Genomic DNA, 18,993 nt, shown 5'->3' on the forward strand with positions numbered 1-18,993 from the left:
TTGTACAGCTACAGTATACACACATACATAAAATACATAAATAAATATTAAAAAATATATTACAGTTTTATGTTTATCTCTTTATAACTTAAAACTCAAANTACAGATATATGTATATATGTGTGTGTGTGTGTATGTATGTATATATATATATACATGTATTTTTTTCCCCCTGAGACAGGATTTCTCTGTGTAGCCTTGGATGTCCTGGAACTCACTCTGTAGACCAGGCTGACCTTGAACTCAGAAATCCACCTGCCTCTGCCTCCCAAGGGCTGAGATTAAAGGCATGAACCACCACTGCCTGGCTTTTCAGATGTATAATTTAAAGAACAAATATTAAAGTACAGAACCAGATTTGTAGTAGAATGGCAACTGTAGCAATAGTCCTCAAGAGACTGAAAATCCAATCAGTCTATTAACACACAAAATTCAAAACACAAAAAACTTTAAACCTATGAATCTGTTTTTTTTTTTAATAATTTGAGTGAAATCTAATACAAAGATAAAAAAACTCTTTGTGTGACAGTTAGAATTGTAGAAAGTGACACTAGAAAAATGTACTTCAGGGTTTTTAAATTGAATTTTAAGATGAGAAATGAAGGGAAAACTGAATTTATTCTGAAACTGAATATGCACACTGATAGCTAGGTACAGAATATAGGCATTAACTAAAAGAAAAAAACCAAATATTCCTTATACTACCTAAGGAATTTAGATTGAAAGTCAAGTTATATATTCTCTTGGTATGTTTCATCATCGATTGCACAAAATTCCTAGGAAATCAATACACCTGAAATGGCTGAGGATACAAATAATGAAGTACTTAAATTTAGCATGGCAGTAATGTGAGATAATTATAATTCCAATTTTCACTGACTCTACATTAGAAGTAAATTTTAAGGGAATGACCAAGAGCTTGGTACTTAAAGAATTCATATATATATGTACACACACACACACACACATACACACACACACATATACACACACACCTGCCCTATAGCTGAAGTTCTTATCTTCTAGCCATTCCTTTCATTTTACAGATTTTTTAAGTGAGTATATCCTTTCTCTCAAAAAAGGCAGAGAATATCTTGCATACAGTTTTTAACACCTTACATTTATACAGTAATATTTTTAGTTTCTGGTTGTTATTAAGACCTCATCACACAACAAAAGCCCTTTGCAAATGCACCACACTCCCTGCCCTAGCATGTAATTTTGGGAGGATTTACTAAACCAGCTACGGTGGAACATGCTTATAATCTCAGTGTTCANGACACTGAAGCAGGAGAGTTTTAAAGCCAGTCTGGGTGAGTGGGTATGGGGGAGAGGGAGACAGAAAATATGTTTCATTCATATATAGTCATTCATTCATTTACACGTATATGAATGAAGTTGTCCTACATGAGCATGCATGTGTACGCACATGCACACACAGAGACAGACAGACAGACAGACACAGACAGACACACACACAGAGCAAGACAAGTCCTCAACTTTAAAAGGAAGGGTTTTAAAATATTTTATTTGGATGCTTATTCCTTTGAGCAATTCATGCCCACATTCTAAAAATCACATTGGTGCAATTACAAACAGTGATTCAATTCCCACCTTGCCTCAACTTAAGACTATTTACCAAGCGTGTGCCTAAAAGCCACACAGGAATGAATCTTTCCTACTATATCTTTCAGATCACAGGAAATACAACTGACACCTTCATCTTCCCAAACAAAGGACAACCCAGACCCCGGGTATAACATTTCAGAAAGCAAATTATCTGCTTATGCCCTATGGTTTGTTTTTAACTACAAAACNTTTTTCTTAAAATTAGTATTTGCTTTTTAATAAAAATATTTGTTTGGTTTTCTTTTTCTCTAGATGGGAAGTCTGACTCTGTAACTCAGAGAGCCTGAGATGGACAGCAACCCTCTGTCACAATAGAGAGCCTGAGATGGACGGACGGACAGCAACCTTCTGCCACAGTCTCTTGGTGTGAACTTCCATGCCTGATGGGTTTTACTTTAATAAGCAGATATCAAAGGTGACTTTGAGAAATCATAGTTATTTATAGCTAATGTGGAAACATATATCATATTTGACTAAGGAACTAGCAAAGGTCTGTTCACAGAATGTCATTTAAAGTGAATGTCCCAGTTTAAAAAAAAAAAAATCAATGAACATAAAATCTAGAGAAAAAGATTAGAAATGTTGAACATATATTATCCTGCAGTTTTTAACACCTCCTTACTTACAGAAAGAATGAACAAAACACTAATGTAATTATAAATAATTATGAATAGTACCTACCTATACGAAGATCTCTTTGTAAAACATTTTTATCATAAACATAAAAAGACAAATACTGGAAAGTTCTTGGAATTTCAAAATAAAATTCTTCACTGAAATATGGACTAGAGAGAAAAGAGAAATCTCATTATATTAAATAATATATATTTATTATCACTATTAAATATTCATTACTACCACTATTAAAATGGTACCAATAATAAAATCACATTCAAATTTTACTTTCAACAAACATCCATGAAATTATAAACTAAAATTCTTCAGAATTTCAAACAAATTCTATACAAATCAAGGTGAACTGAGAAGACTTTAGGTGCCAAATGAATTCTAAACATACAGCTTTGCAGAAGGTCCTGTGAACAGAAGAGTTGGTACCTGCCTAGCCATGCTCACCCAAAGCTGACATGAATGAGAGTCAAAACAAAGCCATTCGTATTATTATCTAGAAAGATATAACCGGCAACAGCTGTATAATNCTGAATATCTAAAATGAATAATGCTATATAAAATATTTTAATTATATTAGAAATAGACCATTAAGTATTTTTATTATCTTTCCCGAGTTAATTTTGAATTATATATAATCAAATCTGATCTATAGAGGCTGGTGGTCTTTGATAAAATTACAAACCTGTGTAGCTTCTACCTCAATCAAAATATAGAATACTGTTACCACCTTCGAAAGCTGAGCAGTGGGGGTGGGTTCCAGAGGTTAGAGCCTGGGGGCTTGTGTATGCTATGCAAGTATGTAAATGTATCTTTTATTTACCAGATACAATTGTTGCTTCAGAGGTTTACTGTTGAATAATCTCATCTGTTCAGCTTTCTGAACTCTGGCTGGCTGGTTCGACTCAGCTGTTCTGAACCAAACTCCTCTCCAAGCTGACTGATTCAAACTGGCTCCTCTCAGCATCTGACTGAATTGCTCTGCTTGGCCTCAAACTAACTCTGGCAATCTCTTCTAATCTTCTGGCTCCTTCTTATTCTCTGTCTTTTTATCTGCAACCTACCTTGGTAAAGCTCTCCCCACCCCTCTATGCTGCTCTCTTAAGTCACCTCTCTTCCTCATGCTGTGAGAGCTGAGCATATGCCATCATTGACTCATCCTGTCAAATCTTTCTCTGACTTGTCATTTTGTCTGCCCCTCATGGCTGCTTCCTTCTACAAATTAACTTTACCTTCGTTGTTTGGGATTAAAGGTGTGTGCTAAGGGTGAGCCTGTACTCCAGTCAGATCACAGAGACCTAGAAGGCTTTGGATGTGATCCCTTGCCAGAACAGGCATGATGCTGGATTAAAATTCTTTTACATCTCCCCCCATTCTGATTAAGCTAAATACTGTATACAGTTTAACTNTTATAACACTAGTGCTCTTTTACTGAATTATATTCTTAGCCCAGTGATATGATTTCTTTGTATATGTATACATATGTGTACAAGTGTGACTGTTTGAGTATAAAGGCCAGAGGTCAATCACCTAGTTGAGTGTCATCACCTAATTTTTTGATACAGGGTCTTTCCCTGAGTCTGAAAGTCCCTGTTTGGCCACACTGCTGGCTACCTNGTTCCAGGGACCTTCCTGTTCATATAAGCCCAGCTCATTTCAAACGACTGCAATACAGTTTTATGGGTGCCGAGGAACCAAACTCAGGTCTTCATGCTTGTATGACAAGACTGAGCTAATTTTTCAGTCTCAGTGATTTGACTTGTGTGTACCTGTGTGTGGATGTGCATACTCCCATGTGTGCGTCAGTATAGAGATCAGAAGTGGATATCAAGCATCTTCCTTCATCTATCTTTACCTTATTTTTAAAAAACCAAACAAAACCAAACCAAACCACAGGTTTGTAGCTGAACCTGCAGCTCANTGATGTATGTGGCTGTATGGACTGGCCAGCAAGGATCTCCTTAGCTCCACACCTCAGCTCTGGGGTTGCACCACTTTGTTTGGCTCTTTACATGGGTGCTAACTATCCAAACTGAAGTTCTCAATGCCTTCACTGACTGACCTATCACGGCTGGGGAAGTTAGTGGCCCCTGGAAAGGGGAAATCATTTTCCTCAGTGGTGTGGCCATTTGTTTGTTGCCCATGCTCCAGTACATCATGCTCCACCTACACGTATGCAAGCAGCCCTAATTGAACTCAGTGGGTCCCATACATACCCACAAACACATGAGAGCAGGAGCTTGCTAGAAGGAATTCAGAGTGTGTGCATGGGAATCAGATGAGGGAGNGTAACGGAGTGGGTACGAGTTACAAACAATACATTTGCGTATGGAATTTTCAGAGAAAGAATTAAACATAAAACCTATCACCCATCCCCCACCAATTTCCCTGTACCCTCTGCAATCACCCTACAGCCAGCCAGTCGCCTGGGGAAAGTTCTATCATTACAGATCACGTCCTAATAGTGACGAAATGGTTTCAAACTATATTTTCCTGATGGCTAACGGAACTGGACCTCTTCCCATGTGTCTTGGAGATGCTTGTATATCTTCCTTTATGAAATACCTGAATCTTCTTAAATTTTAAAATCCTTAATTATTAAGCAATTGCTCTGACTTAGAGATATTTAGAAGCAAAACCTCTTAAATCTTTTTACAATTCTAAAGTATTTCCTGTTTTATAATTCAAATTCCAAAGGTGGAAAAAGTTAGAAAGACCTACAATGTAGATACTTCCAATTTAATGGTTGATCACAATTTAGACAAGTATTAAGAACGTTATAATAAAATCAAGTTGAAGAAGGATTATTTTTGCCCCATTCTAGAAAGTAAATTTGGAGGCATTCAGAATGCAAGAATTATCTAGTTTAGCTAGCTATTCCCTTAGGACCTAAGGCAGTGACACAGCTAGCTTGTAATTATCTTTCAAATGATTTTCTTTTTAAAGGTGGAAAGAAATAAAGAAAACTGGTTTCATAATTTTTCCACTATACAAACATTCAGAAAGGTTAAGGGTTATTTTCTCATATACGGCTAGATATTATAAACTATAAGTACTCAATTTACAAAATTACTATTGAATTTTCTAATCACTGATTACCTTGTCATATAAAATTGTAACAAACTGAAATTTAAATATTTTCAGGTCTCAAATCCCAGCTGTGCTTTTACCTTCCTTCATTATATGACACATCTTGCAGCCTTCCAGTGACATGATTTCATCATTCATAAACAAAGAAAAAGGCCATCTGTGACTCTGAATGCACAAGTGTGAAAAATCATTAACATTCTAAATATGGGCATATGGCTTGTGACAAAATCTTTCAAGTTCATTACTCTCAATATTTTTGGGCTACTAAGGCACCTTTAGTTGTTTGTTTTGTTTTTAATTATGTACTATTCTCTTTTTTTGAGGAGGGCGCTCANGTGAAGTCAGAGCGCAACCTGTNGGAGTTGGTCCTCTCTTTCCACCGTGTGGGCTCTGGGTACTGACCTCAAGTTTCAAGCTTGACAGCTGGTTACTTCACCCACTGACGGAGCCACTACAAGGGTTACTTTTAGTTTTATATAGTTTTCTTATGAAGAGATCAAAATTGTTGTAAGAACCCAACGACAAAGAGCTATGCAGAGGGGCCTGCCTACACCACCAATGTGTGAGGCTGAAGTAGGAGTAAGAGTTCAATGCCAACCTGGGCTGCGTAGCTAGGCCCNGCATAGAGAAGAGGAAAGGAAAAGAGAAGGAAGNGCAAAGAGGAGAAAAGACAAGGAAAGAACAGGAAAGGAGACACAGGCAAATGTCACAGGANAACAGGCAAGTGTGTGGGAGAGGGTAACAAGGTACCACAGCATCCTCCAGAAGTCCAATGGGATAAAATACAGTGCGACAACTGTTTCATTCACCTTGCTTGTCCCAACAACTCCCAGAATCCTCCACGCTTTGTCTCTGAAGACTTTCTTTCAGCAGTTTGGTGGTGGTTTGGTTTGGTTTGGTTCTTTTTTTTTTTTTTTAAAGATAGACTCTCATTATGTAGCCCGACTGGCCTGGGACTTGTTATGTGAACCAGTCTGGTCTCAACCTCAACAGAGATCTGAGCAGCTCTGCCTTACAAATGCTGGGGTTCAGAGCATGTAGCATGACACCTGGTTTTAGCACAGTTCTATATCAAAATTACAAACACAAACACTGCTGCAAGGCAGAGGAGGCAAAGAATTCGCTGTATGCGGTACTTTCAAAGAATAATTACATTTCACGGATAAAAACAATCCAAGGGCTTATTCCCTGATAATCCATTAGTAAGTAACTTGTATATATGCAGATGCAGAGAAAGGGTGTGTTTGTGTAGCCCAGAGGTTAACATCCATTATCTTTCTCAATCATTTTCCACCTTATTCTTTGAGACAGGACTCTTGTTAAATGATTTGTCTACACTGGCTGGCCAGCAGGTTCCTGGGACCCTCCTACCTCCATGTCCCCAGCACTGGGCACTATATGGGAGCCACTGTACCTGGCTTTCTTACATAGGTACTGGGGATGTAACACTTGACCTCCTATTTGTGCAGCAAGTACTTTACCAAGAAAGCCATCGACCTCTCTAGCTTGAGCTANTATGTTCTCTGGAGAAGTAAAAATGATGTGCTTTCAGGAAAGCTCAAACAAATAGGCACTATTTAGCCTAGAGAGCACACTGAACGCTTATAATAGTTGTTTTCAAACATTTAATACTGTCACGTAAAAGAAGGACTAAAATTGTTCCCCAGAAATCTAAGGGACAGAGAGAGCTAGGACAACTAAGAAAAACTACTTCCTAAGGCAATGAAAGGCCACGAGAGAGCAAGCACTTCACTGGGGTCACTCTTAGAGACAGATGAGTGACCAGAACCCAGAACTGAGCAAGCGCTTGGCACGTGACTGGATGTCACTTTAATAATCATTAACCAATTAAACATAAGCACTTTCTGAGTCAGAAGAGTTCAAAGACCAAGCAGACTACTTAGGAAGTGTGAACTTCTTGGTGACTAAGCCATTATGAAGTAGATGTCCCATGACCACTTTCCAGAACTACCGCTAAGGGGATCAATGCTGTCAGTGCAGCTTACTGACATTCAAGGCCTCTTTAAATGCTTACATTCTGTAAATCTAAAAAATAAATTCATGATAGAATAGAAAACCTTTAAATAAAAAATATTAGCTTCAAAATCAAGAAACTCAATTTGTTGATAAAAATCTAGAAAATACATAAAACTCTGAATATACATCAGATGAATAATTTCTAATTTTCTACCAACCTTAAAGACTTTTCAACAACCTGGGTGCGATAAACTTCTTCCTGGTCCAAATTTATAGTGCAGAAACAATCTCGCATTTTGTTGGGTCCAAGATATGGCAATAAATTTTTTGCTTCATCTGTTGACACAAAAGTTTAAATTGATGTTAAATATTTATTATATATATTTATCACCCAAAGCTTATAAATGAATTCAGTCTGGAAGAAGGCATAATATGGAGTACAGGGAAAAAAAGCAACTTGTGCTCAAAGAGGTCAGGGGGTCTAAAGGAGACTAGTGAAGACTGGGGGATGAGCTAAAAGGTGGTGAACTTTCCTGAGAAGTCTATAAAAATGAGTATTTTTTATTACAAGAAAAAAACCTAAGTGTTTAAAAGTAAAAAGAGCAGAGGAGACACATCACTGCATCCTTCCTCTATGAAAGGGCNGTTTCTCTCCCTCCTGTCTCACCAGAACCATCTCAAGAATTTTCCTGCAATGAATCTCTCCTGAGTCAGCACTAATTCCCCTTCTTCCCGCTTGCTCTCAGCAGCATATAAACAACACTCCACAATTAAGACAAGCAAAAGCAGCAGACCACCATCCTNGGTCCCAGCTTCTCTCCCGGGCCACACCTCCACTTCCAGACTCCTCTGTTAAAGGAGAATTTCTTCTAAGCACTGCCCCTCACTTGCTCACTTTCCATTCATGCTGTGATCCNCTCTAATCAGCTTCCGGTTCCAAAGTGACAATGAAACTGCTTAGTCAAGGTCACCAATGTCAATGGATGTAGGCTCACCCACGTCCAATGTGTTCTTACTACATCCATACCTTTGCAGCAGCATCTAACAGAGTGGACTTGTAACAAGCTCCCTGTTCCTGGATTCCACAGCACAATGTTTCTGGCCTTCCTCCTCTGTCTTCCACACATCTCCTCATCTCAATGCTGTAACTGCCTCAGGGCTCTGTTCTAGACCATCCCTTCCTTTTTCTATAAACTACTGCAGTACACACTGTTAATGCTAGGAGCTCCCAGTTCTGTGTTTGCAGGCCTGACCTTCCCTCATTNATACCACTAGATATCTGGCAGGTATCTCATATTTAGCAAGTCCCCNAAACCAATCTTATTTCCTCTTCTATAAGCTCTTCCCTTGGTCTACCACCACTTCCTTCTCACTTATCGTCTTCCTGCCTCTCTCTCACACAATCCAGCTCATTAGCACATCCAGAAGATCTTCAAAAAGACAAAATCTAAAATCCAGCTACTTCTTCCCTTCACTAGAATCACCCAAACAGAGGAGCATGGCAGTATCTTCTGTTTCTGCTACTCTTCACCAACCTGTTCTTCACCAGGAGATGTGATCTTTCCTTTCCTTTCCCATGCTGGGGATCAGACCCAAGCCGTCTGCATGAAGGCAGAGTAGACGAATGCTCTACCGTCGCTGAGCCATAATCCAGAGCAAGCAGGATCTTCTCATAAGATTGAACTCGGTCACTTCTCAGCTCATCCCACTTGTCTGAGAGTAAAGTCTAATCTCTAAATCACACTCTGCATAACCCTGAAGTATCCCTCTGACGCCTTCTTTTGTTCTTCCCTTGGTTCACTTTCCCCCATTCATCATCCATGTCAAGTTTATTATCAAGTTTATTTCTTCCCGGATCTCTCTACTCTACACGGCTGGGACATTCTTATCATTCAGTCCTGACCTCAAATGACACTTGACAGAGACCTTTTCCCTAATTAGTCTTAGGTTTGGTTTCCTTGAGAGCATTTGTAATGGGCTGAACTTCTGATAAGGGTTTCTGCAGCTCCTGTATGAGGTCTGAGAACTCGCTAATGCCCAAGATCTAAACAGGAAAAGTCTGGTGGTATGTTTGTTGAAGGAATAAAGAACCCAGCAAGTCAAGCTTTGAAAGTCTCATGAGCTATTTGTGTACCAAAAGGACACCCAAATGTCTACTTGATGTGTATACTGAAATTACATACCAATGTACAAATCTAAGACAGTGAGGAAGGGGCCAGCAAGAAGGCTAAGTGGGTGGAGACATTTGTGTGCAATCCTGACTAGCTGGAAGCAGGAGTGCACATGAAAGTTTCCAGCGTTTCTACAGTAAGACGACGGGAGGTGACACAGGAGACCCACCCAAAAGCTCTGAGGTCAACAAGATAAACCCTGCAGCCAGGTAGTAGTGGTACATGCCTTTAATCCCAGCACTCAGGAGACAAAGACAGGTAGATCTCTGTGAGACTGAGGCCAGGCTGGTCTACAGAGTAAGTTCCAAGACAACCAAAGCTATTCAGAGAAACTGTCTTAAGGAAAACAAAACAACAAAACAAAACAAACAGGGAGAGAGAAACCACATTTCAAAAACAAAATGAACTAGCTGGAATGGTGGTCATGCCTTTGATACCAGCAACTGGAGTCAGAGGCAGGAGGATCCCCGAGAGTTTGAGGTTCTCTCCCCTGTCCCTCCTCTCTCCCTACACAGGACCTTGCTTAACAATTCTATTTTCACTGTTGTCAAACGTCTTCAGAATTTCCTTTGCCTCTAAATAACACAATGGATTTGTTTTAAAACCAAAGTTTATAGAGTCCATAATACACCACCTAATTATATATATATATATATATATATATATATACACACATATATATATATATACACACACATATACACACACACACATACATACATATGACTACCATAAATATGCTCCATATCTAGTAGAGAGTTTAGAAAATTAAATCATTACCCTAGGANGTGTACCTGTTTTATTCATGTTAAGTACTGGTTAGAAAATACTGGGGCATAATGTGTACATAATCCACCAATCCCACCCCACAAGAGGGAAACAAGGGTTATTTTGTCTGTAGAATTTAATGAAACTGAATTGCCAGATATTTACTTAAAATAATCAAAGGCCAAGTCTCATATAGTGTAAGGAATGCACCCAGCATCACTTTTTATAAAAGTAGTTTTCCTGACATATTTTTTTCACTATTTACCACTGGTTGACATTCAAATAAACTGTTTTGAAAATTCATCCCATCAATGCCCAGTTCTCCAAAATAATCACAGTAATGTTTATCAGTTATGAGGAGTTTTAAACTGTAATTCCAAACTACAGTAGAGATTACTGCTCATTGATAAAGCACCCTAGGCGATGGTTAGAACACGAAAGAAAGCACTGCTGCCTCTCTGCATCTCTAAGCAGAAGAAGGTGTTACCAGCGCACCCTCCACCATCAAGCTACATAAAGTACAAAGTGAAGCACATTTGAAGTCTGCATTTTCCCACAGATGGTCCTACTATTTCCAGGCAAGTTTAGGATATAACTCGCATGACTGAGGCAAATTCACCCATCCTCTAACCCTCCTCTTTCACTCATACCCTAGCCTTCTACAATTAGCTTCACACCTTCCTTTGCCTAGAACCTTTACGAACACTAATAATACTAATCGAATTACTGCCTGTCAATATCCACATATGTGGTCACTCTTTAGTATCTTAGCACTAACCCACCTTCAGTTTGGGCAGCTCATGCTAGGCGGTCTTTGGTTTACCCCTCATTTAGGCTTTTATCTATAGAGCATGTTTAAATGGGAGGAAACTTGGAATAGACTATTTAATTCATCAGAGGAAGGCCACTGTTAGGTATTTTAAAAACATGCCATTATAAAATAAAAGACTCCCCATGCATGGTGGCACACACCTTTAATCCTAGCACTCAGGAATCAGGGTTTTGTGAATGGATCTCTGAGTTCAAGGCTACTCCAGTCTGCATACTGAGTTCTATTCTTAAGAAGAATCAAGTTTNTACTCATACAAGATATGGTGGGTTAGTGGTACAACATTACTTGTGTGCCTTCTGGTATTATGGAGACTAAAGCTAGAAACTCTCTCTCCTAACCTATCTTGAAGCTATGTTTATGTTTCTAAGTTCAATTAATTTAAGTTCCACTAATCAGAGTCATTCACTAGAAAACTGGAAGACAGAAGAAGGACACTGAGTTTTGGTAGTTTCTGGTAGCAAGCAGTACCAGTTACAGGTTTCATATGTATTAAGAAGAAATCCACGGGGCACCCATTGACCCTTTTATGAAACCACACATTTTCAGAGATGAACAAAATAAACCCTTCATTAGACATTTCTTCTTTCATAGATGTAGTGTAAGTTGGCCAAACACCTTCTCATTATATGACAGCAGTTTTAGCTGACCAATAAGATATAGCTTTTCTTCATAATGCACACACACACACACACACACACACAAACAATTTTCCCTTTTTTGTTGTTGAGACAGGGCTTTTACGTTGGCCTTGGACTTGCTATGTCATGAAGGACAGACAGAGAGAAAACCCTGCACTCTTCCCTCTCCTACCTCTTCTTTCCAAGTGCTNGGTTACAGGCCTATACCACCATTCTCAGCTGTTATCAGTTTTTATATTAAATTAACTTAAAATTCTCTTTAAGAGAATTTTAAACTCATATCCTCTCTAAGAAGAGTATATGCTCATAAAACTGCTTAGCCTCCTCCACTCCAGCCCCGATGTTATTTATCTTGATGCTTGTCCTCTCTGTGTAGATTATACAGTAACTCCATGCGGGCATGCTTCTGTTTAGATCCTATCGTGTAAATTTTTAGGGAACAGAGTCTCCCACTGAACCTGGAGCTAACAAGTTTGCCTAGATTAACTAACCCACAAGTCCCAGGAGTCCTCCTGTCCCATCTCCCCCAAGAGAGACTCACAAGTGCATCTCGTCGTATTTGGCTTTTTTAATGGAATCAAACTAAGATTCTCATGATTTTGCAGCAAACATTTTACCAACTGAGCCATCTTCCTAGTCTACCATATAAACTGTACCTGGCACTAGAATACTTACATCAAAGCTGCTCACACTTACTTTGAGAAGTGTGGTTTATACACCTGTGTGTGTACACGTGTTTATGTAGATGTTTTAGGGAAGATTCTGTGTATATATATATATATATATATATATATATATATATATATATTTATCAGTAGGTTTTATTGTTGTTTGAGAATGTGCTAGGTGAACACAGTACTGGATAAACTATCTCTTAAATATCTGGATGTCCCACAACCAAGAATTTTCTCACATGTCTCCTTTGATTTGTACAACAACCCCATTAGGTAAGCAATTCTGTTCCTTTTTATAAAGTAAATCAGCAGCAGCAAGAGCATCAATGAATAAAATCATAGTCAAAAGCCAATAGCATGATTATCTACCTTTCCACTCTATTCTTAAAGATTTTCTAAACTAGTAGTTCTGAGACTATCCTTGTCTGAGAGAGACTTGGTAAACCCAGCCCTACTTCAAAGCATACCTTTAAAACAAAGAAGAAAAGGACCTAACATAGATCCTAGAGGGATCAAGCCTCAGAGGAAATCATAANAGGTCAGGGTCCTGAACAAAGTAATAATAATAATAAAAGACTATTTGGAGCAGGAAAAAGTCAAGCCAAACCATAATAAAAAGCTACCACTTACTTAATAAATGAATATGTTACACATAGCAGATTTCTAAAGAATGTCANGTTATTTTACTTAAAGTCTTTCAATGATGTATTTTTTTCAAAATACAGAAATTAATACCAGAAGATCAATGTTCCAATAGAAGGCCTACCACATGGACAGGCCTTACACGGGACGTGATGTCATCTTTGGTAATGGAGGTGGGGACAAGAAGCANCTTCAAGGCAGCCGTGAATAACACAAACTAAGGCAGGTGGATTCAGGGAGAACCTTCTGGAAGGATACAGGATGGAGGCCAACAGAGAACCTAAAATGGAAGGCTACAGAGTTCTAACTTAGACTGAGGTAATGAAAAGGAAAGAGATGAAAGAAAAAACTGAAGAGAAACTACAGAGAGTTCATAGAATCTGGTATAAACTGGCTCAAGTGACACAAAACATGATGTCCTCAGAGATGTCAACCTAAACAGAAGCTTTTAGCTTTTACATAGTGAGAGCTATGACAGTATGTAAACTTCAGCATATAGTCACACTAACAACAAGAAACAAAGAAGGATCAAACATACTTAAAAATATACTCTGGGAGCAAGAGAGGCGGCTCAGCAGTTTAAAGTACTTGTTGCTACCGCAGAGAACTAAGTGTGGTTCCTAGCAGCCAGATGATGGCTCACAACAATCCCTAACTCCAAGCCTAGGGGATCTGGTGTTCCTTGAGGGTACGAGGTACACATGTAGTGTATATACGGACATGCACACAAAGCTTTCATACACTTAAGATAAAAAAATAAATCTTTAAAAAAATTTAAAATTTTGAAAATATGGACTCAGGTTGATAAGCTTAGATAAAATTAAAATGCTACCTAACTATACATCAGACAACCCTAGGTATGATATGATAATATATAATAAAGTCTTCAAAATGTTCTCCTAATTTTAATTTCAACTTCTGCAACAGGGAATTCTAAAACAAGTAGTACTGACAATTCAGCAAGTTAAATGAGTGCATTTTAAGACAGACACCTGAGTTTCAATATAAGCTTTGTACTTTAGAATCTGTTATGTCCTTAGTTTCAACTTCCTGTGTAAAAGAGGTAATACTTAGGACTGTTGTGGACATTAACTGTGGTAAAGCACTTGGCACAATATCTAAAACAAAGTAAGTACTTAGCAAATCAAAACGAGAACTAGTAGAGGGCTAGAGGTTCTTCAAAATTAGCATCTATATAAAATTCCCGTANTCAAGCCACCATGTTCTGATCAAAGATAATGCATAATAACTGTCCCAGTTATCTATATTGTGATCANNCTAATCACCTCTGACTGAAGCTTAGTCTAGAACAAGAAGTTAGGAAACTACTGTACATGAAAAGGCTAGTTTCACAAGGTATTGCCAGGAAATGTCCATAGGTTATAGAAGTATGTTACCAAGTGCAGGAAGATCTTCCTGTGGTCTGCCTTGCTCACTTCTGGTGTCAGCTTCGAATGTGTGCTGGTTTCTAAGGTCCCTAAAGGCCCCTGTGCACGGTGAGAAAGCAATCAGAGATTATGGTGTAATCTCTGCTGAGCTAGGCCATTGGTCCCTACAGCTCCATGATTCTTAGCAAGGCTCATAAGGCAACCTAAAGAGCCTGAAATGCCAAGCAAAGAGCTAAAAGACAGATGCTGGGAGAGCCTCGGGGCATGTAGACAGGCCTTACATGGGATGTGAGTGTTATCTTTGATAATGGAACTCTTATCAAAGAAGATACACATACCCAACTCTCATTTATAAAAGGTGTGTACATATTAGGGGAACCACTCAAAAGCAAGAAAGTACATTAAACAACAGAGAGATCAGTGGGCGTGATGGCACACACCTGAGCTCTAGCACTCTCACTAGGCTGAGGGTTTGAGGCCAGCCAGAACTACATAGTGAGAGATTGCATGTCAAAAAACAAGGAAGTAGAGAAAGAAAGGAAGAAAGGAAGGGGAAGGGAGAGAGGGACCGAGGGAGGGAGGGGCAAAAGGAGGGAGGAGGTAGAAGAGAAAAACAACAAAAGCAGGGTTAGGAAAACCAAAGAATCGTTTTACAAATCCCTGGACTCATTTTTGCTNTGTTTGACAACAATCTAGCTTTAATCACTACTCATTAGGCCACCATATCCTGACAACAGAAATGAATTCATGCCAGGACACTACAAGACAGAAAACCTGGTGTAGGGAACGGACATGAGCCTTGTCAACAAGCCTGCTGAAATCTGGTGTTGCTAAAGAGCCCCTCTGCTGCTCGCTCTTAAAGAACAGCAACCCTCTAACAAAACGAAGCAAAGTATCCTAGCCCAACACCCNGAAAGCAGCAAATATTCAGTAAACACTGCTTCGTTTCCCTTATATACGGAGCAATTTTTATATAAATAAGACTGTCCAAATACACAGGTTCAAAATTATTCAGGACCTTTACATAACACTCCTTTGAAAAGTATTAACTTTTCAAAAAGTCAACCTTCTTAGCATAAGCAACTGGTCAAACAGGCAAAGTACATAGGAATCCATTGAATTTTTCTGAGTTTCATTTTCTTTAACCTCAAAATAAAATTATGGGGCTAACACATGTTTCTCTTGAAGAAGGCCTGAGTTCAGTTTCCAGCATCCATACAGGGTGGTCCCAACCACCTCTAACTCCCCTAGCTCCTATAGGCACCTGCACTCACACATCCATGATTAAATAGAAATCGTTAAAATTGTCCAAAAGGCATAAAAGGAGGGCTGGTGAGATAACTCAGCGGGTACAGGCACTTGCTGTTAAAGCTGATGACCTGGTGGAGCTGGAAGAGAATCAACTCCTACAAGTTGTCCTCTATACACACACACACACACACACACACACACACACACCCCTTCCCACACAATTACATACATTTATATACAAACTAGTAAGTAGAAATTGAAAACAGAAAATTTGATATTATTCATTTCAATGTATGCTTAAAATGTTACTAAATCTGATTTTGGATATAGTGTCCAATCAAAAGTTAAACTGAGTCTCACAATGTCTGACACTATCAAATTCATTTGTACAAATAGAAAATTGAAATAACATCTCAAATACATACTATACTCCCTATTGAAAATCAAGTCATTACAGAATACTAATTCCTGTTGCCCATCATTGGAAAAAAAAAATCAATATACATCTTTCTAGACATTTTTAAATAAAATTTATCTACTAATTTATAGGGGGGGGGAACCACTGTTCCAAGAGTTTAAAAGCATACATTAAGGAGCTGGCTTGTAGCTCAGTGATAGAAAACTTAATTAGCATTTGTGATGTCCCAGGCTTGATCCTTGGACATCATAGAAAGAGAATAAAGGAATGAATGGACAGATGGGTAGATGGATGACAGATAATAAATATNCATACTACTCTAACAATTTGCTTTTTTTTCACCCAATAATACACCTTGGGGTCATTATAATATAGATGTAGTTTATTCTGTTTAACTGCTATAGAATATATTTATGGACAAACCACTTTAATCACTTTCCTGTTAATAGAACTTCAATTGTGCCTTTTTAAAAAACAAACAAGGTCAACACAAAATATCTTTCTGTCTGCAGGATGATATGGTAAAAGTAAAAACGTAAGAAAAATACATCTAGGTTTTTATTAGATACTACCAAATGCTCTAACATGGTTTTATAAACGTAAAATCACAATGAAAGTACGAAAAGTATCTGTTTCCTTAAGCATTCATTCAATACTGAAATATACAAGGTTTCCATTTTTTTAAGTGTTGAGGTATTTATACTTTTATTTNTCTGATTCATTTCTGGTCAATTTCACCAGCATTTTCATATATTTACTAGATAATTTATTTTCTTCTGTGGAGTGTCTTTGCATTCATTTTTCTATTAGCCTCTTTAATTTAAAAATCTGTATGAAGCCTAGACATGGTGGTGCACACCTGTAATCCCAGCACACTCAGCCACTGCAAGAGTCAAGAATATTATCACAAATTCAGGGTCAACCTGGGCTACATAGCAGGAGCTCACATTTAAAATAACACGCAGCAGCCAGGCAGTGGTAGTGGTGGTGGCCATAACTTTAATCTCAGCCCTTGGGAGGCAGAGACAGGTGGATCTCTGGCCAGCCAGCCAGGTCTACAGAGTGAGTTCTAGGGGAGTTAAAACTACACAGAGAAACTCTGCTTCCAAAAAAATACACACACACACACACAGACACACACACAGACACACACACAGACACACACCACACAGACACACACACACAGACACACACACACAAGACACACACACACAGACACACACAGACAGACAGACACACACANGGCCTACAGCTTGGCTGCAGACACAGCTTGATGGTAGAGTGCAANTAAGACCCTGAATTTTCTCCCTAGTAGCACACATCCACACTCACACACACACCTTACACATATAGATGATAAACAGGGCTATTTACTGTGGCAATGTTTGTNATTGCAAAGACAAGCGACAACTTAAATTGCAATCAACAGGTGACTGGTTACCTAAAATGCAATACATCTAGATGAGATAAGATGAGGTATTATACATACTATAACTATATTATTTTTAAGTGAGGATATAAAAACATCTTTAAGTTATATTTAAAAAGATGCAGAACACTGCATATTTTGCTTCTATTTCTCTGAAGTGGAAAAGCTACAATACACAAGCAATTATTTGTATATGCTTAAACTACCTCTAAAAAGACACAAACTAAGCTGGTAGACCCCCAAAATGATGATTTTAGAGTCTGGGTATCAAAAGTTTTTAAGTATACAAGAGACACTGAGGGACTGCAAAAAGTTAAGGTGGAATTTGACACAAACAGTAAACGTCCAGATTCATCTCCACAGAGCTCACGGCACCGCTAGTCCTAATCACCTCAGTAAGTTCTTAGCAGGAGCAGATGAGCATGGGTACAAACCTCAAATGCACCACTCTAAAAGCCATCGGGGAGGTAAAGCAGTCTTCATATCTTAAATTTAGTGTATTTTCAACATCCATAGTAATAAATCAATAGCGCTCTAGAAACAGTGCACTAGTGCCCAACAAGTGATTAACGTGTGACACTTGGGTCCTTTAGTCTTCATGTACACATGAACAGAACAACAGTGTTCTTTTCCTTCCAGTTCTAAAGCTTTATAACTCTGTAAGCANAGAATGAATGAAAGCTACTGCTTAGTATAAATTTCAGAGTAAAACACTGAGTAAAGACTTTCTCATCCCACTCACAGCTTAGACCTATTTTTCAGTGCCAGGGATTGGTATACCCTATCAGATACTCAAATATGTATCACATACGACTACTGAATTAACTACTGCCCATTGGAAAATGTTTAGGATTCAAACCACCTTAATAAATCTTAGGCGAATTTCTTAAAAGTACTGCATTAAATACAAAACAGGTATATTAAACAAACTCCATTGCTAAAGCAAAGGGCTCTGATGTATTATCTTAAAACAAATGGTACACAAGCAACTATTAAATAATTTGAGGGGTATCTTCTGAAAGACACACCCAAATCCTCATTTTTGAGGTAAATAGAGGCTCCTCAATATGCAGTTAGTCTATCATTAATAGCACTATAAGAAACCACACTCAAGTGTTCCAGGCTCTTCCCCACTTTCTCTTCTATTAGTTTCATGTATCTGGTTTTATGTGGAGGTCCTTGATCCACTTGGACTTGAGCTTTGTACAAGGAGATATGAATGGATCAATTTGCATTCTTTTACATGAGGACCTCCACTTGTGCCAGCACCATTTGTTGAAAATGCTGTCTTTTTTGCACTGGACTGTTTTAGCTCCTTTGTCAAAGATCAAGTAACCATAGGTGTGTGGGCTCATTTCTGGGTCTTCAATTTTACTCATTTGATCTTCTTGCTTGTCTCTGTACACCAGTACCATACAGTTTTTATCACTATTGCTCTGTAATACAGCTTGAAATCAGA

At 38.4% G+C, this 18,993-nt stretch overlaps 1 protein-coding gene across 1 annotated transcript in view; it reads right to left on the minus strand.

Annotated features, from left to right (window-relative positions):
- Rasa2 (RAS p21 protein activator 2) overlaps positions 1 to 7,657 on the minus strand; it is a 72,896-nt gene extending 65,239 nt beyond the window's left edge. The window contains exons 1-2 of the mRNA XM_021172317.2: positions 7,542 to 7,657; positions 2,311 to 2,414 (exon numbers count right to left, since the gene is read on the minus strand). Of these exons, the coding sequence (XP_021027976.1) occupies positions 2,311 to 2,414; positions 7,542 to 7,618 (181 nt within the window). The 5' untranslated portion in view covers positions 7,619 to 7,657. The remainder of the gene's footprint in view (positions 1 to 2,310; positions 2,415 to 7,541) is intronic.
- Positions 7,658 to 18,993: the final 11,336 nt, after the last annotated feature.

Source organism: Mus caroli, chromosome 9 (genome assembly GCF_900094665.2).
Source record: "Mus caroli chromosome 9, CAROLI_EIJ_v1.1, whole genome shotgun sequence".
Taxonomy (NCBI): domain Eukaryota; kingdom Metazoa; phylum Chordata; class Mammalia; order Rodentia; family Muridae; genus Mus; species Mus caroli.